The sequence below is a fragment of the Anabrus simplex genome, chromosome 5, assembly GCF_040414725.1.
Source record: "Anabrus simplex isolate iqAnaSimp1 chromosome 5, ASM4041472v1, whole genome shotgun sequence".
In the NCBI taxonomy this organism is placed as follows: Eukaryota; Metazoa; Arthropoda; class Insecta; order Orthoptera; family Tettigoniidae; genus Anabrus; species Anabrus simplex.
The window spans coordinates 298,104,469-298,131,685 of record NC_090269.1 but is presented as its reverse complement, the minus strand read 5'-3'; the positions used below and the strand labels follow the sequence as shown (position 1 = coordinate 298,131,685).

Sequence of the window (27,217 nt, the reverse complement as noted above, 5' to 3'; positions counted from 1 at the left end):
GTTGACATGACGAGAGAAGAAACACTTAAACTTCAACGAACACTGAATTCCTGCCTGCGATTTATTTACAATATCGGGTACGATGTTCATATCACCCCATACTATCAGGCTGTCTCATGGCTGATGTCTGATAAACGTCGGCAGCTACACACTTTAACGATGGTGATCCGAGTGGTAGCTGAAAGTCAGCCAATGTATATTTCTTCTAAATTCATATTTTTATCACAATTTCACAACGTAAATACACGTTCTAGATTCATTCTTTCTATTTCACTGCACCGCACAAATAAAATTAATAGACAATTTGTGGTGACTGTCGCCAGATTATGTAATCCCCTGCCAGTTCAGGTCAGAGAAACTAGCTTTTTTAACCACGATTTAAGGTCACCTGCCGAGACTACCTGCTGAGGACAGCTGACTGAATGGTTGAAGTATGAATGTGTGCGTTCCTGAGGATTAGCCATTTTTAAGAGTTTTAAATATTAATTAGTTCTAATATTAATTTAGTAAGTAATTTATTTAAATGTATTTTCAATTCTATTAATTTATGTAGTTTTAACTATTTTAAGTATCTCAGTATTTTATTTAAGATTCTGATTAGTATGTGCTTAAGTGTACGAGAGGGCCTAGAGCCCTAACTTCGCCACTGTACTGAAGGCACTAATAAATAAATAAATAAATAAATAAATAAATAAATAAATAAATAAATAAATAAATAAATAAATAAATAAATAAATAAATAAATAAATAAATAAATAAATAATGTAAACGTATGTATAGATATTTTGTTAGTTGGTAAAGAAAAAACACGCGTTACAACACATGCTATGTAGGGTTTACCTTGTCCTATTAGGACCAACGCGGTTAGGGCCACGCAGCTGTGAGCTTGCATCCGGGAGATAGTGGATTCGAACTGTCCTAAATGCACGAGGCCGGACAGAAGAACTAGCTGGAAGCTAAGGAGCCTTGCAGGGGTGTCGCTTCCTTCTCTGTTCACTTTTGTAAACCAAACTCCATGACGTAACAGCCCCGAAGCGCCATCGCCATCGGCTGTACAGCCCGGAGGCATGCAGATTACGAGGTGTCGTGTGGTCAGCACGACGAATCCTCTCCACCGTTATTCTTGGCTTTCTAGACCGGGGCCGCCATCTCACCGTCAGATAGCTCTTCAATTATAAACACGTGGGCTGAGTGTACCTCGAACCAGCCCTCAGATCCAGGTAAAAGTCCTTGACCTGGCCGGGAATCGAACCCGGGGCCTCCGGTAAGAGGCAGGCACGCTACCCCTACACCGTGAGGCCGGCTGGTTACTTTTAGGTCTCCTTATTTACGAATTTGACTTAAGGCATTCTGCATTCGATTCCCGGCACTGACAGAGTTAAGAAAGGCATGGGATCGGAAGGATACAGCCTTGTTTTGGGGTGCAGTAGAGTTTTCCTTGAGTCTCCCGTAATCGAAATATCTACGGCCTGGACGGTAGTCACCTTCACGGAGTGTAGTACCAAAGTGGTTCCTTTTTTAAGAAGAGAAATTAAATAAAGATTCTACTTCCTCACAAACGAAGAATGATATTATCAATTTTACGAACAGTTTCAGTAATGCAGTTGGTGTATGTTAAGAGTACAGAAGCTATGATTGTACATGGTAATAATCAAAACCAACAATATCTACTGAAGATCCGTCACCGCACACTTTTTATATCCACCGGGCGAGTTGGCCATGCGGTTAGGGGCGCACAGCTGTGTGCTTGCATCTGGAAGATAGTGGGTTCAAACACCACTATCGGCAGCCCTAAAGATGTTTTTTTGTGATTTCCCATTTTCACACCAGGCCAATGCTGGGGCTGTACCTTAATTAAGGCCACGGCCGCTTCTTCCCACTCTCAGCCCTTTCCTTTCCCATTGTCGCCATAAGACCTACGGTGCGACGTAAAGCAAATTCTAAATAAAAAATCTTTTCACACCCCCTTCCAAGGAAAAGTTGTATCCACACTACTGTCCTGGACTTACACCCCACCCACTGAAATTATTTTGTGGGTACGCCACTGCATCCACTCACCACTTAAGGTACAAGGTAAGTCCGAAGAATGGTTGGATACTCAAAATACGCCACCATAAATTATGCGGTTCTGGCTCAAAAGTGTAAGGAAACGTAAGGGACGGGATCTGTGTTTTAAGTAGAATCCGTATCAATAGAACGTGACTTCCCATTTTAAAAATGTTTCATGTATCGACTGCGATTCAAGCCTGGGCCGTCCTGATGAGAAGATAGAACCATTGGAACTGAGTTATCACGCCCGCCAATTACAAAATAGTTACCCGCACTTTTGATGGTGCCATTTAAGATTCCAATCAGTCCCCGGGCATCTGATAAAATATATAGGCTTACCTATCGAACTTAGGCACGACTCCGCGATTGTCTTGCTATTTTAAAAGTAAAAAAAAAAAAAAAAAAAAAACTTTTTCATAACTTACCGAGGATGCACATGGTGTTGGCTTCTCAGTGACAGAACGGTCCCTCTTCAAAAAAAGTTACTTATATGGCACAACAAGAGGAACTAACGTGCAGCTCACAATCCTGTCACAGTCTTCCCAGCGCTGCAACTTAAACACAGCACATCTCTCAACCACGGTACAACCCGAGGATCCCTAGGACATTGTTGTTTCCTGGAACCGATATGCAAAAGCTGACATGATGTTATCTCGGTGGTCACGTTCTGGTCCCCTACTGAGTAATCCCTTCCTAAATGCCCCTTTCTCCATGTCTTGACATTTGTCAACACACGGTTACATTCTCAATACTGAGGCCTCTACAGGTAAATATCCCCGCGCATCACAATCCTAAGTGTCTTCCTTTCATTCAAGCAGTACAAATATGGAGACATGTATGGCCCTATTCAGCCCTGCTAGTAGATTCTTGTCGCTACGTTAACTTAACATTTCGGCGTACGTTTTTAAGTTGTTCGTACCGTACGTAAAACAACGGGTGATCATCGCTCTAGTTTCAGGAAATTTTGGGGGGGGGGGGCGGCCCCACTGCCCCCCCACCCTTGGCTACGCCAGTGTGCCATCACATTGTATTGTGTGTGTCTGCAGAACAGTGGTATACGAAGACCATCTGGATTGTGAAAATTATAAAGAATTATTTCTGTTCTCTCTATCCTGAGCTGCTTTAGGAAGAGATGACAATCAACAGTTCTGGTTTGAACGCTGTCATTGTGGGCGTGACAATAATTGTGGGCTAGATTGTTTATTGTCTAAATTTTCCAATGTCGTGTTAAATAAGTGCTGAAAGCAGATGGAGAATACGAGTCATGTCAGCAGTGAGGAAAAACGCACTAAGCGGAGGAAACTGTCGACGCTTCACAATAATCGAGCTTGTGAGTACCGTACTGTTCTTAAAGTGTTTTGTTTTTATTCATGTAAAACGTGTATTTCTAACATCAGTGAACGCAATTACTGGTGTGTGTGTTTCTTAGTACCATTTTACGAAGAGTGTGCATTTATCACAATCATCGTGTCGGTCTAAATGTAGTGATTATGGGTGAAGTCATTCAAAATCGGACACGCCCCCTTTTCTCTCGGCCTCCGCTTGACAGATAGATACAGCGTTGCCAAGCGTACCTTCTGGTTTTGACTGTAGATGGGTCTGGTATGAACTGTCCCGTTTTTTCGAGTGTGTGGAGTTATTTAAGTGGTTGGCGGCACTGGTAAGGAAGCCGTGTACAAGTTCGAACACGTCATTCTGTATTACCGCATTGATATCCACCTGTAAGACGTACGTGCTGATAATAAAGGATGAAAACAAATGTGACACTTGTTGTGGTATGAAGGATTTTAATCGGATATGTACGTGTGCAGTGGTTGCCAAGATATATTTGTTGTATCATATGATTATATTCCATCAGCAGGATGGAAATACGCCTTTACTACAGCATAACTAGACTACTTCTGTTTGTTTTTACATTAATAATATTTGTTGTGTGTGGTGCCAGTGAAGATGGCGAATTGAATGGATTACCCTACTGCAATCCTGACAGTTCGAGTTCAAAATATGATCATGAAAAGTAAGTGTGGCAACGTATTGGGAGATTTCTTCGACGTTAATTACTTATTGTAGGTCATGTTTTTGTGTTTTGAACAAATGTGCTAATATAGCTTAGTTTAATCACGAACACTACATAAAATGAAAAGTAATCTGATGGAATTTTCAGGTACGTATTTGTCAGTACTTTGGATGGTCGTTTGTCAGCATTAAATGCTAAGGATGGAGGTACTGTGGCTTGGAGTATCAATACAGGACCCGGTCCTTTGTTGTCATCAAGTATTCATAGACTTGAGGTACAGTATTCATCTAATTTTTATGATAAAATGAAGTAGCCTATGTGTAAAGATATTAAGGGAGCTCGAGTTCAGGATTGTGAACATTTTTGGAGTCGCTTCTCATTATTGTATGGTCTGAGTGAGTAATAGATACACTGGAAAATAACTTTCATAGATATCTAAGTAAAATTTACTATTTTTTTATGCTAGCAAATTGTTACTGGACACCCTCTCCCCTCATACACACAGAATTATAAGAAATGTATGGTGACAACAAAGCTTCAGGTGAGTCTGGCATTGCTTTCACTTGTTCAAGCTCCTCTGTCAACACTTTTGCGCGATCTAATGTACTAAATTCTTGTTCTCTTCCAATTACCAAGTATTGTAAGGTTTGTTGGTCTGGAGAGCTTTCCTTCCCATGAAAATTGGCATCAGAAAGTGCATGTGGTCATAGCAGTAGAAATACAGAATCTGGCCCGCAAGGATTGTAACGTAATATGTTAGTTTCATTGCTGCTATTCTTACCTAGAAATGATTCTGGAGGAGAGATTTGTTCATTGCGCTTGCCAGGGACCAACTCGCCTGCCCTTAGAAGTATATTTACTTTTATAACCTAAAGTAAAGTAATGGTCTAGGCGCCGTTACCAATTGCTTCTGCCTAGGATCTTGGGCATTAGCCGAGATACCAAAGATTAAGGCGTCATTCCTACCAATGAAGAGACAGGTTTCGTTACAAACTACTGCAGAACAAAATGTGCTAAAGAGGGCCGTGAAGTTTAAAAGTGTCATGGTGTCGGACGATAACCTTACACTTTCTCAATTTCTCCTTTAATCTCGGGGCTCACGGCAAGAAAATGAAGGGTCATTTAATAGCTGTAATGTATTTTTGCACATCCAGGCCAATCTCTGCCATGGGAGCAGTGGCCCCTTTGGAGCCACACTCCCTTCGAGAGGCTTTATCTATGGTCGCGGTGCATAATGTCCTCACGGCAAGGAAAAAAGTAATTTAGTAGTTGTAACCTATCTTTGCACATCCAGGCCAATCTCTGTCATGAGAACAGTGTCCCCTTTGGGGCCACACTCCCTTCGAGAGGCTCTTTTCTATCGCTGCGGCGCATACTGTCCGCATGGCAAGAAAAAGGAAAAGACAGCCATATCAAACCAACAACCAACAGTTGGCACCAACTAATTTCTTCAGTGCTGCTAGTTGAAACCTAAGTATTAAACTTCGCGTGCACCACATAGTGGTGCCTCGTGTTACTAACATTGCGGGGCGGACTCTATAGTCTTGTCCTTTGCTCCAGAATCAACAACATCTGGCCAAATACTGGAAAATGTTCCAAAGTGAAGATGATTGCAGAAATTCAGTAAAACTTACATTACTTTTATAGCATGATAAGGATGTAATATGTTGGAAATCTTAAGTGGAATACCTTGTAGAGGAGAGATGTGTTCACTGCGACAGTTAAGAACCCACCTGCCATCCCCCAGAAGTAATTTTGCTTTTATAACCTAATAGACTTTATCACGCGCCATAGACCATTGCCTAACTACGCTCCAGCATTTCCATTGGGTGAGACACAATGTGATATGACATCACTCCCAGCAATGAAGTAAAATGAATTCCGTTACCAACCGGTGCACAAGAAATACACAACTGTCCAGACCAATGGAGATGTCACGCGGGATACTAGAGGCCTAGGGCCGCTTCGCGGCTTCTAAACTGGGGGCTTATGCCCCCAGACCCCCTTTGCTTGATCCAGACCAATGGAGGTGTCACACGGGATACTAGAGGCCTAGGGCCGCTTCGCGGCGTCTAACCTGGGGCCTCTTTGCTTGATCCAGACCAATGGCCTAACCAATCCAGACTATTGGCTTTGTCACGAGACAATGGCTCTGTCACGAGATTTGTAAATTCAAAAGTAGTGCTGCTGCATTAGGACTAGTTCTTTATATGAACAGTTGGCAGCTCTGTTCGCTGCATGATCAAGCCCTTCGTGAGACGCGAGCGGGAGAGAGAGAAACAAATGACAGTGCAATTGTGCCTAGATGCATGCGCTGGAAAATGTAAGTTCTGAATTTTTGCCAAAGAGGATTTCTTGGTCCTTTCCTTCAGGCAATGTGTGTATTATTTGAGGGGTAAAAGTTCATCTTTGTATAATGTATGCTAAGAGGAGCTAATGAAAAATTTTAGGAAACTGGAAAGAACTATTTTATATTGTATGATAACCATGTGCCTATACATGTACCTACCTATTCTTAATAATGCATAATGTTCACTTGAGTGTCACTAGACCTGAGACTGCTACCATGCTTCATTGTTGTTGACTTATGCAATAATATCGACAGTCTTGCTTTGCAATTGAAGGCTACCATAATTGGCCACTGTCTCAGATGGATAGGGTACATCCGTTGCATGAGTGAAACTAGGCTTCCTCGTCAACTCCTGTATGGTGAACTCTGCTCTGGTGCAAGACCTCATGGATCCCCTTTGAGGCGTTTCAAGGATCAGCTAAAGCATACTATGAAAAGAGCTCAAAGGAACACTCAATCCTTGGATATGCTTGCCGAGAATCATACACTTTGGCACCACACGGTTCCTACATCAGTTGCGGTGTTTAAAAAGGAATGAGGAGAATGAGAATAGGATAAGCGACAAACATGGAAGCTCCCTCAAGCTCAGCCCCGCCCTCCGTCAACCATTCCATGTGATCTGTGTGGATGCATATTTCATGCCAAGATTGGGCTACTAGGTCATATGAAACACATTCACAAAGCATAATGAGTGTGAAAATGTAAACTGCTGAAGTATATGTTTACTTGGATAAGAGTTGCAGCCGCTGCTGCAACTGTTTTCCAGCATTCAGTACTTAAAATGATATACGTATATTAGTACATGTTTTGGTCTATGTGACCTTCAGCTAATGACCTGGTGAGAGCCTGAAATCTGGCTGAGACTTGTACAATAATATTGACAGTCCTGTTTTGCGGTTGAAGCCACTCTGTTTCAGTGTAGTTTACTAGTTGTTTTATTAGGTGATATATAAGTGTCATATGCTGTAGGCATTAAGTCTTCGTTAACTGTTAAGTGGACTATTCTTAGTACACAAAGCATGCATGTTGTGAAATATGTAATAATATTGTAAGATTCATTTATTTAGCAGTATTCTGCCATGGCAGGAATGAGATGTACTGTGGCTTTATGCACAAACAGGCTCATTAAGACAAAGCAAAATCCCAAAAGTGGACACACAAAATGTCACATTTTCCCAAAGGACGTTTTAAGTAGACAAAAATGGGTGCAATGTTCCAGAAGAGACGTGGAGTGGAATCCTAGAATTTCATTCATATACTCAGAATATTGTACTGTGAAAGACTGTGAATTCGTAAGAAAACTGAAATAGACTGCTGTGCTTTTACTTGTACTCGACTAAAAGAGAGCAAGAAATAACTGTGATCTTTTAGAAAACATGTTTATAAACCAAGAAGAGTGTGATTATGATCAAGCTATAACAGAAGAAAACGTGACGTTGTCAGGAGAATTAATATTTATGGCAAGAAGTTTTAAAGTTAGAGGAGGAAAAAAAAAAAAAAAGAAAGATCTGCAAAATGAAAGAAATCTTCAGACTAAAACGAGAAGTTCTTTAACTAAAATGTAAAAGAATTGATGAAACCAGAGTGTTTAAGAGAGTTCCAAAATATACTTAGGCCTAGCATATTTTCACTGAAAATCAAATAAGTATTCTTCTGTGTGTGAAGAAGATATTGTCAATCTTTGTCAGGGTTATCTACACTGAGAAGGGACATTCTCTGATGTCATCAACAGTGCAATCTTCTAAGATTTATTTATTTATTTAATCAGGATCAGCAACAGCATAACGCCAAATTACAAAGATCCGAGCTATGTACAATAGATATGAATCTAAAATGAAAGATATATAAATATTTACAAAGGACACAAATATACACAATAAAAACTGACCAATCATATATAATACATATTTACATAAACAACAACATTAACAAAGAAAAATAAATTTACATTAAATACAGGAGCAGAACAGGAAAGAACAAGAAGGAAATTTAAGTTATATGAGAAATATCATGACAGAAGGAAGGAAACGTTACGATGATGTCTAGGTTCTCGTTGAGAGATAATGTATTAAACATTGCTGGAATACGTACAGAAAGGGACCTTTGGGTGAGAGAAAGCCGGGAGTAAGGAATATGGAATAGGGTCTTCATTCTGGTACTACGGGATGGGACGTGGATGGGGAATAAGGAAACTAAATCTGGAGACCTAAATAGACCATTAGCTGCTTTGTATAGCAGCTTTAGGTCGGCTTATTTCCTCCGAGTAGAAAGAGTCTTGTGTTTCAGTTTCCCAAGCACTTGGATAGTGCTTAAGTTGCGACATGCAGGCACCCTGGCACTGACAATAGCACAGAAAAAAGATTATACATGGTCAAGGTGGCTGAGATTTGAAGAAGCAGAAATGGACCAAACTGGAGAGACGTATTCAACAATAGGTAAGATACAGGAAACGTAGAATGCTCTGAGGGCATTTACATCTGTGATATCAGAAAACCTGTAGAGTAAATCAGGAAGTGACATAGCACGTGAGGTAACACTGTTTATATGCGAGACATATGCGAGACAAACAACAATTTACTGTCAAAATGCACTCCTAAGTCTTTTTGATTGTCAAAAAGTGCAGTCGGTTGGTTCAGTAGGCGATATTCTTGTTGAACAGGGGATTTACGAAGTGTAAACAAAATGGTGGAACACTTGGAGGGATGAGGTTTAAGACGCCATGTAGTACACTAACCTGACAGTGAATCAAGTGCATTTTGCAATTGGATTGTATCTGTGGGAGAATCGATCTGCTTGAAGATTTTGCAATCATCTGCAGAGGATTTCACATGAATGGTGGGAAACAGTATCAATAAACAGGGCAAAAGGAAGTGAACCTAGGACAATGCCCTGCGAGACACCAGAGAATGTGATGGTGGTAGAAGAACTGCATCCATCAAGGACCACACGCTGAAGTCTTTCGCTCAGAAAGCTATTAATTAGAGCTGGGAGTCTCCCATGCATGTTAAACCATTCAGAAAGTTTTTGTGCAAGAAGCGTGTAATCCACGGTATCAAAGGCCTTTGCGATGTCGATATAGCATATATCAAGATGAGAGCCCGCGTGGATGGCAGACATGGCATGATGGAGGAGGATAGCCAAGCTAGTTATGCAGGAGCTTCCAGGAAGGAAACCATGCTGCTGAGGGGATATATATGGAATTGTAAACGCGAGCAAATGCTGGTGGATGATCCTTTCACAAATGATTGATAAAGCAGGTAATATAGAGACCGGGCTATAATTTGTGATATTTGAACTTGCATCCGGGTGATAGTAGGTTCGAATCCCACTATCGGCAGCCCTGAAGATGGTTTTCCGTGGTTTCCCATTTTCACACCAGGCAAATGCTGGGGCTGTACCTTAATTAAGGCCACGGCCGCTTCCTTCCAACTCCTAGGCGTTTCCTATCCCATCGTCGCCATAAGACCTATCTGTGTCGGTGCGACGTAAAGCCCCTAGCAAAAAAAAAAAAAAAAAAAAAAAAAAAAAAAAAAAAAAAAAAAATTTGTGATATCCAACCTCTGTCCACCTTTAAGAACGGGTGTGGTATAAGCAAGTTTCCAGGAGCTCAGAAAGTAGCCGACTGAGAAGCACCGATTGAATATCATGCTGATAGGGTACGGAAGAGTTACTGCTGTATTCTTAAGGAAGATAGGACCGAGACCATCAGGACCAGTGGGTTTATTTTCTGACAAAAATAAAAGTAGGGAGTACACTTCAGATTCAGTGGTAGAAATATTACTGAGGCTATGGGAAGTAACAGGTTTGATTTTAGGAAAATCAGCGTACTGCACAGGTTTATCAAAATTAGAGGTAAAATATTCATTGAATAATTCAGGTCTATCTGCTCCACTGGCTATAGAATGTTCCCAGGTTACTACTTCCAGTATTCGATTGTTGTCTCTTCTGTTATTTATAAGTGACCAGAACCTTTTACTGTTGTGTCTTACTTCAAGGCAGGCTCGGTTAATATATTCTGAGTAATCCTGCCTTAATAAATACTTGTGGTGTTTGCAAAGGTCAGAGAATATTTTATAATTTCTCTCGGAGGGCACATTCTTCCATTGTCTTCAGGCTACTGATTTTTTTTAGTTCGGTGCTTTTGGTATTGCTCTTCTTCTATGGGGGGAATTTTCTGGACATCGAACAAGTAGGAATCACAGCAAGTGTCCAATCTATATATATATAAAATAAGAGTTTTGTCTGTACATTGCTCAGAATTTGAAAAGAATGGTATTTCTGTATCGGTCATGTCCACAGTAACAAGAAAATGCATTTTTTACTTTTCCGTAATTTCTGTCTGTATGTATGTATGTATGTATGTACACGCATCACGAGAAAACGGCTGAAGAGGATTTTATGAAAATCGGGTGATGAACCGCTAGGCTATAAATTTTAATCACGCTGAGTGAAATGGTAGTTTAGGGGAAGGCCTGAAATTTAATTCTCAAATATTTATGTTATTAGTGGTCGTATCTTAATGAAAATTGATAGACAAAGATGGAAAATAAGTCGCTACAATATAGGCTATACACGCTGAGAAAAATGGTAGTTTAGGGGAAGGCCTAAAATTTAATTGTCAAATAGGCTATTTATTTTATTAGTGGTCGTATCTTCACGAAAATTGGTATTCAAAGTCGGGGAATAGGTCGCTATAATCTAGGCTATCAATAATGTTATTCGCACTGAGTGAAATGGTAGTTTAGGGGAAGGCCTGAAATGTAATCTATATATAAAATAAGTGTTTTGCCTGTACATTGTTCAGAATTTGAAATGAATGGTATTTCTGTATCTGTCATGTCCACAGTAACAAAGAAATGCATTTTTTACTTTTCCGTACTTTCTCTCTGTCTGTCTGTATGATTGTACACGCATCAATAGGAAACGGCTGAAGAGAATGTAATGAAAATCGGTATGTAATGTCGGGTGATGAACCACTACAAGCTCGGCTATAAATTATTTTATTCACGCTGAATAAAATGGTAGTTTAGGGGAAGGCCTGAAATGTAATTCTCAAATAAGTTATTTATGTTATTAGTGGTCGTATCGATAAATCTATATATATAAAATGAGAGTTTTGTCTGTACATTACTCAGAATTTGAAAAGAATGGTATTTCTGTGTCGGTTATGTCCACAGTGACAACGAAATGCATTTTTTACTTTTCCATAATTTCTGTCTGTCTGTATGTATGTATGTACACGCAGCACGATAAAACGGCTGAAGAGAATTTAATGAAAATCGGTATGTAATGACGGGTGATGAACCACTGCAATCTAGGCTACAAATTATTTTATTCACGCTGAGTGGAATGGTAGTTTAGGGGATGTTCTGAAATGTAATTCTCAAATAAGTTATTTATGTTATTAGTGGTCGTATCGATAAATACTACATAACTAACCTAACTTTAGTTATGCCGTAATTTAGTAGTAGTTATGTAAGAAGTTATTAAATTTCCGATCACTTATGTCTTATACATTGTTACCGTACCGCATATAATCGGAGATATTCATGAATTTGGATTTTTGTTACTAAGTCCATATCAGCGCCGAGTCGCGAGAAAATGGGTAAACAGAATTTAGTGGATATCGGTATGTAAAGTCTGAGAATAAGGAACTACAGTCTACGATATAAATAATTTTGTAAGACACCCTAATATCACAGAGTCAAAAGAAAACTAATGTGAAGGCCTGCATTATAGAAAGCTCATAAACTTTATCAACAATAACACTACCTTGACCACTGTTTGTTGTGATGTGCTTTTTGTCTTCTCTTTCCTCTCATCCCCGATAGATAGGATTACTGCAGCGTACCGAGGTTTTTTAAAATTTGCTTGACGTCGCACCGACACAGGTAGGTCTTATGGCGTCAATGGGATAGGAAATGAATAGTGGTGTGAAGGAAGTGGCCTTGGCTTTAAGGTACAACCTGGTGTGACTGGTGTGAAAATGGGAAACCACGGAATACCATTTTTTTTGCTTAACGTCGCACCGACACAGATATGTCTTATGCGACGATGGGATAGGAAAGGTCTAGGAAGTGGAAGGAAGCGGCCATGGCTTTAATTAAGGTACAGTCCCGGCATTTGTCTGGTGTGAAAATGGGAAACCACGGAGAACCATCGTCAGGGCTGCCGACAGTGGGGCTCGAACCCAACATCTCCTGAATACCATCTTCTCGGTTGCCGGCAGTGGGGTTCGAATCCACTATCTCCCGGATGCAATCTCACAGCTGAGCGCCGCTAACCACTCGGCCAACTCGCTTGGTTGTACCGACTGTAATAGCCTGCCTGTATATTGGTGGGAAGTAGCTGGGGTGTAAGATAACTTTCTTCTTTAGCATGCCATTCCTCTGGTTCATACATTTTTTGATATATCTGGTACGTAACACACTGGTTCATCATAGTATTCGAGCTATACAATCCCTACTCTGAGCCGCTGATTGGAATGGGAAGTGTGCATATTTAACGGAATAATGACAGAGGAGTGTTCACGGCAGTCTGCGACCTGGTTATTCCAGCTCTGGAACTTTGGACTCTTAGATCGGCACCGTAGTACTGTTCGTTGAAAGTGAGAAAGTGTGCGGTTTTTCATTTGATCGAGTATTTTATATCATAACATTGCTTTCAATCGCTACATTCCTACTGACGTTTTTGTAATGACCTATGTTGAATTCAGTTAGGAAAACCACCAAGTCAGTCTTTCTGAGAATCCCGTAGCGAAGCATAAATAAGTCCACTGCATCTTGAACTTCACCCACATGCAACAAATGCTATGGTAAAAGGGACAGTACGATTCACAGTCTGCCAGTCAACTTTATGCCACACAGGCACAGAGCTCCTTAGGACAGGTTGATGACATCTTGGAGCACGGGGAGGGGTGAGAGTGAAAGTTGCTCCAACGGACTTGTGGTTGGAGTTAAAAATATTTCGTCCCGCAGAAACAGATGAGGGGTCGTTATAAGAAAACAGGTAGTCAAGAAGACTATTTCTGCAGGTGTTTTCCAGGACATGCTGTTTGAAGTTCAGTCCAGTAATGTAGTGGTCCATATACCATTTGTCATGGCTATTAGAAGGCTGACCTAATGAAGGGGAAATCCAGGAGACAGACAGATTAAAGTCTCCTAGTATGAGTGTTATCTTTGGAATGAATGGCTTTAAGCACAGAGGAAAGAAAAGCTACAGAATAGTTGAGATAAGAACGAGGTGGTCTATAGAAACATGCAAGTAGATATTTTATGTTATTAAATATAACTTCAACCCAAACAGCTTCACAGTTATTCATCAGGTCGGAGTGTAGGGTCGCATGCCATTTAGATGTGACAGCGATTAAAACACCCCCTCCCCGGGATCCAGTTCTACGGTCGGCCCTGAATAAGAAAAACTCTTTAGAGAGTGGGATTTCGAGTCTAACGCAAAATCCGTCAACCAGGTTTCACTTAAGACGATAACGTCGAAAGCAGCTAATTCTTGAACATGAAGTTCACAGCCTGTAATCTTATTTTTTATGGACCTGATATTTTGACAGTACACAGAGAACCCATTCATTGTAGGCCCAGGGTTAATTTGCACAACACCAGACAGGAGTAACAGTGTTAGTAAGAAACTTAACGGGGAACGGCGTGCATGACAGTGTAATTTCAATGAATTGTGGGTCGATGTTGCGACCGTAAGAAAACAAGACAGATTAGCCGTTGGTAAGGAAGGAAATTAAAACTTACGATACAGAGTTAATCAGTCTCCTGCCTGTGAGAGGGTGAGGGAAGTTTCCACGTTCCATTGCATACCTGCAGGCGGATCACTCACGGCAGTTGAAGAAGCTGGCCCCGTAGTGTGCATAAGCTCGTCACAGCCCGAACACGTAGTGCACAAACACAGTCTCATTGATTTCACCGTTATATCGTCACATATCGCAAACTCACTATACTCCACATCGCCACTAAATTCCTCGGAAGAAATTCCAACACAATTCGAGGCAACAAATCTTTGATTAACCACACATATTACTAAAGTAGCACAGAGGATACCCACACTGAGACATTCACTCACCGCCATCTTAAGAGAGGTCATGAATATTCAAATGCTCACAATAAAAAGTCTAAAAAATGAAAAATCTATGTTAAATTCTGATCAGTTTGGTAATGCAGTATACGTTTACAAACAATGAGCATATTAATTAATTAGGAACTCATAAATTCTCACATTTTTCTTATAGAACTCTGTAATTTTAAATCTCTATGGAACACGAACTGTGTTACATCTTGTATTTTCGTTTGTTAATTTCTTATGTTTTGTTTCCTTTCTTCTGTGTTTGCTGTAACTAATGTTATATTTTGTTTAGATTTTCTCTTCTTTTCTAACAAGAATTACCAAACATGGTGACTGTGAGTCAACAGAAGACTGTTATTAGGCATAATTTGTCAGATTTCTTCTGCTGCCATAGCATTAATTGGTTATAATTCTGAGATAAAATGTTGTTACTGGTTGAATGTTATGATTTTATATTTGTCAGTGTATATCTGTCGCTTTGAGTTTATGCATACATACATACATACATACATACATACATACATACATACATACATACATACATACATACATACACTGGTTGAATGTTATGATTTTATATTTGTCAGTGTATATCTTTCGCTTTGAGTTTATGCATACATACATACATACATACATACATACATACATACATACATACATACATACATACATACATACATACGTTATCATTATAGATTGTTATGCTTTTCAGCGTTCAGTCTGCAAGCCTCTGTGAATTTACTAAACGTCGCCACAATCCTCGATTAGCAACTAGTGTTGTGGCCTCATTTAGTTCTATACCTCTTATCTTTAAATCGTTAGAAACATAGTCTAACCATCGTCGTCTTCGTCTACCTCGACTTCTCTTACCCTCCATAGCAGAACTTGTGAATTGTCTAATGGCTGGAAACGGGTAATGTACTGGCTGATGATGGCCGTTGGGGAGCCGAAGCCGGTGCTGGTTTGGTCTATTTGGGATGAATTGTGTATTGATTGGTGGAGGGACACTTTTCTTATCTGTACTTTGAATCTGTCAATACGGAGAAATTTATAAATAATGCCCTAAATGCAGGTCGGTATTGACTGATTGACCACACAGCCGCGTGTAGCATAGTATACTACTCCGACAGCTGTATAAATTGAGTGTGGAAAGGACCGGAAACGCCTCAACTGGTAGCTGTGATGTGACGGTTTTGGTTAATTACTAGCGATAAAAGTGTATCAATACAGAAATAGGACAAAACGGAACCTAGGAAACATTTAAGATGTTCTTGGGTTTCGCCCTTTTCACCAGACTTTCCTTATTTCTGTGCTGAGTTGTTGTTAATCAATGCAGTAGATTCAAAAAGACAAAATGTAGACGTCCACAAACAATGATCGGCTTTGAACGTAGTTGTGTGTTTGCATTCGAGAGATGGTGGGTTCGAGCTCCGCTGTCGGCGGCCCGGAGGAGGGTCTTCCGTGGTCTCCAGTTTCTACGCCGGGAGAATGCCGAGACACTGTCGTAATTAGGGCCATGACCGCTTTCTTCCCACTCCTGGCCCTTTCCTGTCCGATCGTCGCAAAGAGACCTGTCTATGTCGGGATATAAAATAAGTAAATATAAAATGCATATGGCATACATTACAAATTGTTATAAATACCTTTCATCGTGAAGATCAGGTCTCGAAATAATACAGAAAACAAATAAGTTTAAAAAATTAACGAACTTACCGCTCAATATGCGTAACCAACTTCCACTATTTTACAAGACAACCGTACATTAAAATCACATTCGGTGATCAGTAAATCAAGAAAGAGAAGGTAACCCAAAATATCACACGCTGGAACAAGACCATATATTTTAGGAAAACATTTTTCAGTATGAATGTTACAAAAAACTGGGATATCCATTTCCCTGTGACAGCTTGTGGTGATTGAGATGATTGGGTTTCGCCTGTCGATGTGTGGGGTATAATGCCAATGTCCGTTCCAGCATTTTCATTTCAAATTAACGGCAAAGTAGCCCTGATTCGTGTAGGGTCATATTCGTTTAAACAGTGGCAACGATTAGGAGCGGGGGGGGGGGGGAGCAGTCGCCCTACACCTTGCGGAGAAAACATCACATTTTTATTCCATTTTAGTCGCCTGAAACTATGAATTACAGGAATTATATAAAAAGCAATTTGTACAAGCCCTGTTGTCTTATCAGCTAATTCATCCTTTTATTTTTGTTTAAATTATTAACAAACCCGGGTACTTTTTCTTGTCTTAATTGGTTTTGCACCCCCTCCCTCCCACTTCTAATTCCCAATCGCCGCTACTATTCATTACATTGAGAGTACCAGTAGACATTGAAGAGGCTGAGTTTGATTACAAATATCATACGAAGTGAATTTATTCACTGAAAAATGTCTTTATATAGGCTAATCTGTGTTAGATCTTTTATTAATTATAAATCTGAGCGGAGATCTTTTGAAACATTGCGACTGCGCAGAATGACGATACGCTTCAGGAATTACAATGCTGTGGCTGTTACCTGGCTTTAATACTCGGTTGTGGTGGAACAGTGTTCCACAGAGCTGAGGCTGCTATCTCTACACAACATTCATTGCGATGGAACAGTGTTTTACAGAATAAGACGACGAAACGCAACCACACTAAATCGAAATGAACTAAAATAACTTCAGCTAATGCAATAATGAAGGGTTGAGGAAGAATTGCTACCTGTTACAAATATAACAGGGTTAATTGAGTAACATGTTATTCCAGTAACATGTTAGCAGGCTGGAACACTGTTATCTTAACTGTTACGTTAAATACCACCCATCTCTATTCTGTACCCAATGAAAGGAAAGTACACCCAAAATAATAATGTTACTGGCTTTATGTCCCACTAACTACTTTTTACGGTTTTCGGAGATGCCGGGATTTAGTCCCGCAGGAGTTCTTTTACGTGCAAGTATATCTACTGACAGGAGGCTGACGTATTTGAGCACCTTCAAATACCATATTCCAAGATCCAGCCAAACATTTCCGCAAGCAAGCACAGATTATTTTAAAATACACTTGCATCTAAATCACTCGACACTTTGAAGCACGTAGACACTGACGGAATATCACAGTATTAATTATGTTCTATCAAGTTAATATTTTTCGAGGAATACGAATAGGTTCACCGTTTGGAATTAGAGAAAAGTATGCCTTTGCTGGCGATATGTGGTGTTTACAGTGCACTATGTCTTCTGGTATGGGCTATATCAAATTTGTTACTTTCATTGACCTGTCTCAGTCTCATCCTTGGCTTTGAAAATATGAAAGTGACTGAGGTATGAGTGATGCTAGTAATACCATTCCTTATGCAGCCAGTCCCTGTTATGAATGGTGTGAAAATATCACTCATAGGGTCAGTTGGTGCATGCATTTCAGTGGGCTTGGCAGACTGATATGTAATAGCAACGACTGGCTCGGTGAGGAAAGCAACGGGAAACTACCCCCCTCCTCATTTCCCTAGTACGCCTCTTCAGTGACGCCTAGACTATTTATGACAGCTGTTGGCGGAGCTGGAGAGGATCAAATCAGCCTTCGGGCTGAATACCCAACATACCTACTTCCCTAACTTCAGACGTATTCTCAAAACGATGTAAGCACACTACAGTTTTGTCATCAACTTCAAAATATATATAGGCCTATATATATATTTTTGCTATTGGCTTTACGTTGCACCACACAGATGGGTCTTGCGGTGGCGATGGGACGGGAGGGTGCTGGGACTGGGAGGGAAGCGGCCGTGGCCTTATTAAGGTGCAGCCCCGGCATTTGCCTGGTGTGAAGGTGGGGGGCCGCGCGAGGCCGTCTTCGGGGCTGCCGATGGTGGGGTTCGAGCAGCTCTCTTCCGAATGCTGGATGCTGGCCGCACTTGGGCGACTGCAGCTATCGAGCTCGGTAAAAACTTCAAAATAATCACAGTGTATATTCCTAATCCATTTCTCTCTTAATGTTTTATTCCGTAGAAAACTTAAGAATAGTTGTACGAGAGGCATTGCCAAAATGTATCTCAACTCCTATTTAGCATCAGCTGTTGATTCCCTAATATGTTAATTTTCCATTTTTAGAACTAGCGTCATACAGTTATAACACAATGGACTTCGCTCCATTATTGGAACCATTTTATGACAATTTTTACATTGTGGGGTAACTCTAACTTTGCATATGTGCAACATTATCAGTGTCGTGCAATATAGTGCTGAAGGTGGAATACTGTTAAATAAAAGCAATTCCATATCAAATATAAGATTATATAGGTAGTACAAAATATGCCGTAGCCCTACTGTTATACTTAATCATTGCGTGGTAATAACCTTTTGATATTTATTAATTAATGGCAGTTTTCATTTGTTAGCACATAGTAGGATTTAACTAATGTCTAATGTTTTAAGGGGAAGGAGATTGCAGGCTAAGGGCTCTATTCAGGATCAGAATTCAGGACTGGTGTCTGTGAGAAATCGGTACGAGTCACTGCAGGTAAAACAACCGAGGGAAGATAAGGAAGAGGGAACTTTTGCTGAGAAGTGTGGAAGTATGAGGAAGGGAAAAGGTAGGAAAGGGAAATGTGGAGTAATGGACAGGAAAGACAGGCGGAATAGGGTCATGGGAGGGAGAAAAGGGAGGAGGAAGTAGCTTCTGCAGCTGTCAGGAAAGATAGGACTGACCAGGAGGGGAGGGGATCAAATGAGGTGGGTAGGGTTGAGGCTCTGGTCATGGGGGATTCCATTGTTAGACATGTGAGGAAAGTGTGTGGAGGAATGGGAACCAGGATAGAGTGTTATCCAGGAATTAGGTTGAGGTAGATAATGAGAAAAGTAGAAGAGGTGGAGGGAGAGGAGGTGGTGGTAGTGTTTCACGTCGGTACTAACAACGTAGTTGGGGATGTGTGGGATCTGGTAAATGCAGCACGGGTGAAGTTTAAGGAAGCAGAAATTATCAGTGGAAGTGTAGGAGGGATACTGACTGGAAGGTGATTGGGGATTTAAATAAATCTATAGCGTGGGTATGTGAGTAACTGGGTGTGAGATTTCTAGATCCTAATGGGTGGGTAGGAGATAGGGATCTGCGCTCAGATGACCTTCACTTAAACCACAGTGGTAGCCTACATATAAGGCAATTTGTTTATAAGGGTTATAGGGAGGTTCATTCAGGGAAACTGGGTGGCCTAGGAAGCGGTGATAAGGGTACAGGGAACTGGAAGTCAAGTAGGGATGGCATTAAAATGTTAGTGCTCAACTGTAGAATTATTGTAAAGAAAGGAATAGATTTAAGTAATTTAATGGATATAAACTTGCCTGATATTGTAATAGGAGTTGAATCAAGGATGAGAAATGATATAATGGATGCAGAAATATTCTCACGGAACTAGAGTGTGTATCGTAGAGATAGGATAGGAATGGTAAGAGGGGGAATATTCATTCTGGTGAAAGAAGAATTTGTAAGCTGTGAAAAATTTAAAGATGACAAACATGAAATTCTAGGTGTAAGGCTCATCTCTAAAGATAATAAGCAACTTGATGTCTTTGGAGTGTACAGACCGGGAAAGGGTAGCGCTAACACTGATTCAGAATTATTTGATAAGATAATTAGCTACGTGGGAACGTGATAGTAGCAGGTGATCTCAATTTACCAAAAGTCAATTGGGAAGGTAATGCGAACGAAAGGAAGCATGAACCACAAATAGCAAACAAGTTAATATGGGGAGGGCAGCTGATTCAGAAAGTGATGGAACCAAGTAGAGGGAAGAATATTCTCAATCAATCAATCAATCAATACTGATCTGCATTTAGGGCAGTCGCCCAGGTGGCAGATTCCCTATCTGTTGCTTTCCTAGCCTTTTCCGAAATGATTTCGAAGAAATTGGAAATTTATTGAACATCTCCCTTGGTAAGTTATTCCAATCCCTAACTCCCCTTCCTATAAATGAATATTTGCCCCAGTTTGTCCTCTTGAATTCCAACTTTATCTTCATATTGTGATCTTTCCTACTTTTATAGACACCATTCAAACCTATTCGTCTACTAATGTCATTCCACGCCATCTCTCCGCTGACAGCTCGGAACATACCACTTAGTCGAGCAGCTCTTCTTCTTTCTCTCAATTCTTCCCAACCCAAACATTGCAACATTTTTGTAACGCTACTCTTTTGTCGGAAATCACCCAGAACAAATCGAGCTGCTTTTCTTTGGATTTTTTCCAGTTCTTGAATCAGGTAATCCTGGTGAGGGTCCCATACACTGGAACCATACTCTAGTTGGGGTCTTACCAGAGACTTATATGGCCTCTCCTTTACATCCTTACTACAACCCCTAAACACCCTCATAACCATGTGCAGAGATCGGTACCCTTTATTTACAATCCCATTTATGTGATTACCCCAGTGAAGATCTTTCCTTATATTAACACCTAGATACTTACAGTGATCCCCAAAAGCAACTTTCACCCCATCAACGCAGTAATTAAAACTGAGAGGACTTTTCCTAGATTTGTGAAACTCACAACCTGACTTTTAGCCCCGTTTATCAACATACCATTGCCTGCTGTCCATCTCACAATATTTTCGAGGTCACGTTGCAGTTGCTCACAATCTTGTAACTTATTTGTCACTCTATAGAGAATAACATCATCCGCAAAAAGCCTTACCTCCGATTCCACTCCTTTACTCATATCATTTATATATATAAGAAAACATAAAGGTCCGATAACACTGCCCTGAGGAACTCCCCTCTCAACTATTACAGGGTCAGACAAAGCTTCACCTACTCTAACTCTCTGAGATCTATTTTCTAGAAATATAGCAACCCATTCAGACACTCTTTTGTCTAGTCCAATTGCACTCATTTTTGCCAGTAGTCTCCCATGAACCACCCTATCAAATGCTTTAGACAGGTCAATCGCGATGCAGTCCATTTGACCTCCAGAATCCAAGATATCTGCTATATCTTGCTGGAATCCTACAAGTTGAGCTTCAGTGGAATAACCTTTCCTAAAACCGAATTGCCTTCTATCGAACCAGTTATTAATTTCACAAACATGTCTAATATAATCAGAAAGAATGCCTTCCCAAAGCTTACATACAATGCATGTCAAACTTACTGGCCTGTAATTTTCAGCTTTATGTATATCACCCTTTCCTTTATACACAGGGGCTACTATAGCAACTCTCCATTCATCTGGTATAGCTCCTTCGGCCAAACAATAATCAAATAAGTACTTCAGATATGGTACTATATCCCAACCCATTGTCTTTAGTATATCCCCAGAAATCTGATCAATTCCAGCTGCTCTTCTAGTTTTCAACTTTTGTATCTTATTGTAAATGTCATTGTTTTCATATGTAAATTTTATTACTTCTTTGGCCTTAGTCTCTTCCTCTATCTCGACATTATCCTTGTAACCAACAATCTTTACATACTGCTGACTGAATACTTCTGCCTTTTGAAGATCCTCACATACACACTCCCCTTGTTCATTAATTATTCCTGGAATGTCCTTCTTGGAACCTGTTTCTGCCTTAAAATACCTATACATACCCTTCCATTTTTCACTAAAATTTGTATGACTGCCAATTATGCTTGCCATCATGTTATCCTTAGCTGCCTTCTTTGCTAGATTCAATTTTCTAGTAAGTTCCTTCAATTTCTCCGTACTTCCACAGCCATTTCTAACTCTGTTTCTTTCCAGTCTGCACCTCCTTCTTAGTCTCTTTATTTCTCTATTTTAATAAGGTGGGTCTTTACCATTCCTTACCACCCTTAAATGTACAAACCTGTTTTCGCATTCCTCAACAATTTCTTTAAACCCATCCCAGAGTCTGTTTACATTTTTATTTACCGTTTTCCACCGATCATAGTTACTTTTTAGAAACTGCCTCATACCTGCTTTATCAGCCATATGGTACTGCCTAACAGTCCTACTTTTAAGACCTTCCTTTTTATCACATTTATTTTTAACTACCACAAAAACAGCTTCATGATCACTAATACCATCTATTACTTCAGTTTCCCTATAGAGCTCATCTGGTTTTATCAGCACCACATCCAAATTATTTTTCCCTCTGGTTGGTTCCATCACTTTCTGAATCAGCTGTCCTTCCCATATTAACTTATTTGCCATTTGTTGGTCATGCTTCCTGTCGTTCGCATTTCCTTCCCAATTGACATCTGGCAAATTCAGATCTCCCGCTACAATCACATTTCTTTCCATGTCGTTTCCCACATAGCTGACTATCCTATTAAATAATTCCGAATTCGCATCAGTGCTACCCTTTCCCGATCTGTACACTCCAAATATATCAAGTTGCCTATTATCTTTAGAAATGAGCCTTATACCTAGAATTTCATGTGTCTCATCTTTAACTTTTTCGTAGCTTACAAATTCTTCTTTCACCAGAATGAAAACTCCCCCTCCCACCTTTCCTATCCTATCTCTACGATACACACTCCAGTGCCGTGAGAAAATTTCTGCATCCATTATATCATTTCTCAGCCATGATTCAACTCCTATTACAATATCTGGTAAATATATATCTATTAAATTACTTGATTCTATTCCTTTCTTTACAATACTTCTACAGTTCAACACTAACAATTTTATGTCATCCCTACTTGATTTCCAGTTCCCTGTTCCCTTATCACCGCTCCCTAGGCCATCCCTTTCTCCTACCCACCCATTAGGATCTAGAAATTTCACTCCCAGTTTCCCACATACCCACTCCATAGTCTCATTTAAATCCCCAATCACCCTCCAGTCAATATCCCTCCTACACAGTATTCCACTAATAACAATCTCCGCTTTCTTAAACTTCTCCCGTGCTGCATTTACCAGATCCCACACATCTCCAACTATGTTGGTACTTATATCAGCTTGCCTTACGTTGTTGGTACCAACGTGAAACACTACCACCTTCTCCTTCCCCTCCTCCCTCTCTTCTACTTTCCTCAACATCTGCCTCAACCTAATTCCTGGATAACATTCTACCCTGGTTCCTTTTCCTCCACACACTTTCCCCACGTGTCTAACGATGGAATCCCCCATGACCAGAGCCTCAACCCTACCCACCTCATTTGATCCCCTCCCCTCCTGGTCAGCCCTATCTTTCCTGATAGCTGTAGAAGCTACTTCCTCCTCCCTTTTCTCCTTCCCATGACCCTGTTCCACCTGTCTTTTCCTATCCTCTACTCTACATTTCCCTTTCCTGCCTTTTCCCTTCCTCCTACTTCCACGCATCTCAGCAACAGTTCCCTGTCCCTCATCTTCCCTCTGTTGTTCTACCTGGAGTGACTCGTACCGATTTTGCACAGACACCTGTTCTGAATTCTGATCCTGAATAGAGCCCTTAGCCTGCAATCTCCTTCCCCTTAGAACATTAGACCACCTGTCTTCTACAACTCCTCCCTTTCCTTCCCCTCCCTCTTGTACACCTACTGTAACCTGTACATTGTTTGAGGGAGTCCTATCTTCCTTCCCGTCTTCTGTGAGAATCCTAATTATCTCCCTCAAACTTTCCAACTCCTCCCTCATACCCCTCAATGCCTCACCACACCCACAATAAGTACACTCGCGCTCCTTAGCCATTCTTTACGGGGGAAACATTTTAAATTAAAAAATAAAATAACTTATGTGCAAAAAAAATAAATGAACGGAGTGATATATTGTCTGGGATTGTACACAACAATAAGGTAATTAATATACGACTACACTACAATACTACTTAGTCGTGCTCTATTATTTTTTTTTAAATCCTACAACCCCTAACAGGATAAAAGCTGCTGTTAATTACTGAATATCGAAAATTAATACACAAGAACTACACAATTCCAAACTGCAATTAAGCCTATCCTAATTTCAACAATATTTTAGTAAGAGTTTCTACGGATACCTCTACCACACCAGTACTACACAAATATTTTACAATAATAAAATAAGCACACTAAATTCTAATAGGATATTACTCGTATACTACTGTACAGTACCGGTACACTACAGTAATTTTTAAACTACTTTCAGATGTATCCTAATTACGATACCGGTACCGTACCGTATGTCACTACTAAGCACAACAGAAATGAAATTTGCAAGAACTACTGTACTCAAAGATTACCAACGAAGCTAAATGCTTAGACAAATTATTATTAGTATTACGGTCTAATAGATATACACGAAAGAAAACACACGAATATAGCACGCAAGATACGGCACTATCTAAATGTACTGTATCTATACTACAATGTATCTACACTACACTACACTGCGTTTGGTTAAATGCTTAAGTATCAAAAGGATTGCCGTAGACGAAGAAAAACACGAATATAACTGGCAAGATACTATTTAATATATTATACCTTATCTTCACTACAGAGGTGCTGGTAAAACCAGATGAGCTCTATAGAGAAACCGAAGTAAAAGGTGGCATTAGTGATCACGAAGCTGTTTTTGTCATAGTTAAAAATAAACATGAAAGAAAGGATGTTATTAACATTAGGACTATTAGGCAGTACCATATGGCTGTTAAAACAGGCGTGAGGGAGTTTTTAAAAAGTAACCATGATCAGTGGAAAACGGTAAATAAAAATGTAAACAGACTCTGGGATGGGTTTAAAGCAGTTGTTGAGGAGTGTGAAAATAGGTTTGTATCTTTAAAGGTGGTAAGGAATGGTAAAGATCCACTATATTATAACAGAGAAGTAAAGACTAAGGAGGTGCAGGTTGGAAAGAAATAGTTAGAAATGGCTATGGAAGTATTGAGAAATTGAAGAACCTACTAGGAAAGTGAATTTATCAAAGAAATCAGCTAAGGATAACATGATGGCAAGCATAATGGGTGGTCATACAAATTTTAGTAAAAAATGGAAGAGTAGCCTATGTATGGGTACTAAAAGGCAGAAACAGGTTCCAAGAAGGATATTTCAGGAATCATTAATGATCAAGGGGAGTGTGTATGCGAGGATCTTCAAAAGGCAGTAGTATTCAGTCAGCAGTATGAGAAGATTGTTGGTTACAAGGATAATGCCCAGATAGAGGTGACTAATACTAAAGAAGTACTAACATTTACCTATGATAACAATGACATTTATAGCAAGATACAAATTTGAAAACTAGAAAAGTAGCTGGAATTGATAAGATTTCTGGCAATATACTAAAGACAGTGGGTTGGGAAATCTTACCATTTCTGAAGTAGCCTACTTGTTTGATTATTGTTGGCTTTAAAGAGCTATACCAAATTAATGGAGAGTTGCTATATAATAGCCCCTGTGTATAAAGGAAAAGGTGATGGACATAAAGCTGAAAATTTGCAGGCCAGTCACTTTGACATGCATTGCATGTAAGCTTTGGGAAAGCATTCTTTCTGATGATATTAGACATGTTTGCAAAATTAGAAACTGGTTTGATAGAAGGCATTTTGGGTTTAGGAAAGGTTATTCCACTGAAGCTCAACTTGTAGGATTCCAGCAAGCTATAGCTGATATCCTGGATTCAGAAGGTTATATTGGCTATATTGCGATTGACCATTGATAGGCATTTGATAGGGTAGATCATAGGAGACTACTGGCAAAAGTGAATGCAGTTGGACTTCACAAAAGAGTGACTGAATAGGTGGCTATGTTTCTAGAAAATAGAACTCAGAGAATTAGTAGGTGAAGCTTTATCTGTCCCTGTAATAATTCAGAGGGGAATTCCTCAAGGCAGTATTACTGGCCCTTTATGTTTTCTTATATCAATGATATGTGTAAAGAAGTTCAATCAGAGATAAGGTTATTTAATTTAATTTAATTACATTTTCTGCCTGGGAGACTGATTACCTCGGATCGAGTAGGGGTATTTCAGTCACCTTGACAAAGAATACTGCAATGTATTCGAAACGTCGGCAAACTGTACGTGATATGCGTACAAGTACAACACGGTTCAACCCGGAAATTAAATTAAATAATTCTTCACACCGTGGAAGCTTCACTTCTAAGATACAGAGATAAGGTTGTTTGCAGATGATGTTATTCTGTACAGAGTAATAAATAACAAGATTGTGTGCAACTGTAAAATGACCTCAATGTTGTGAGATGGACAGCGGGCAGTGGTATGATGATAAACGGGATTAAAAGTCAGGTTGTGAGTTTCACAAATAGGAAAAGTCCTCCCAGTTTTAAATACTGCGTTGATGGGGGTAAAAGTTCCTTTTGGGGATCATTGTCGGTACCTAGGTGTTAGTATAAGGAAAGATCTTCATTGGGGTAATTACATAAATATGATTGTAAATGAAGGGTACAGATCTCTGCACATGTTTATGGGGGTATTTAGGGGTTGTAGTAAGGATGTAAAGGAGAGGGCATACAGTAAGTCTCTGGTAAGACCCCCAACTAGTGTGGTTCCAGCGTATAGGACCCTCACCAGAATTAATTGATTCAAGAACTGGAAAAAATCCTAAGAATAGCAGCTCGATTTGTTCTGGATGATTTCCGACAAAAGAGTACGGTAGCGTTACGCAAATTTTGGGCTGGGAAGACTTGGAAGGAAAGAGACAAGCTGCTCGACTAAGTGATATGTTCCGAGCTGTCAGTGGAGAGATGGCGTCGAATGACATCAGTAGATGAATAAGTTTGAGTGGTGTCTTTAAAGGTAGGAAAGATCACAGTATGAAGATAAAAGTGGAGTTCAAGAGGACAAATTGGGGCAAATGTTCGTTTTTAGGAAGG

General features: G+C 40.0%; 1 protein-coding gene across 3 annotated transcripts in view; it reads left to right on the top strand.

The window, feature by feature from the left end:
- The first annotated feature begins 3,725 nt into the window (after window positions 1–3,725).
- PEK (pancreatic eIF-2alpha kinase) overlaps window positions 3,726–27,217 on the top strand; it is a 360,137-nt gene continuing 336,645 nt past the window's right edge. For all 3 annotated transcript variants that reach the window (XM_068227627.1, XM_068227629.1, XM_068227628.1), the window contains exons 1-2: window positions 3,726–4,066; window positions 4,214–4,340. In XM_068227627.1, coding sequence (XP_068083728.1) covers window positions 3,912–4,066; window positions 4,214–4,340 — 282 coding nt within the window. In that variant the 5' untranslated portion in view covers window positions 3,726–3,911. The remainder of the gene's footprint in view (window positions 4,067–4,213; window positions 4,341–27,217) is intronic.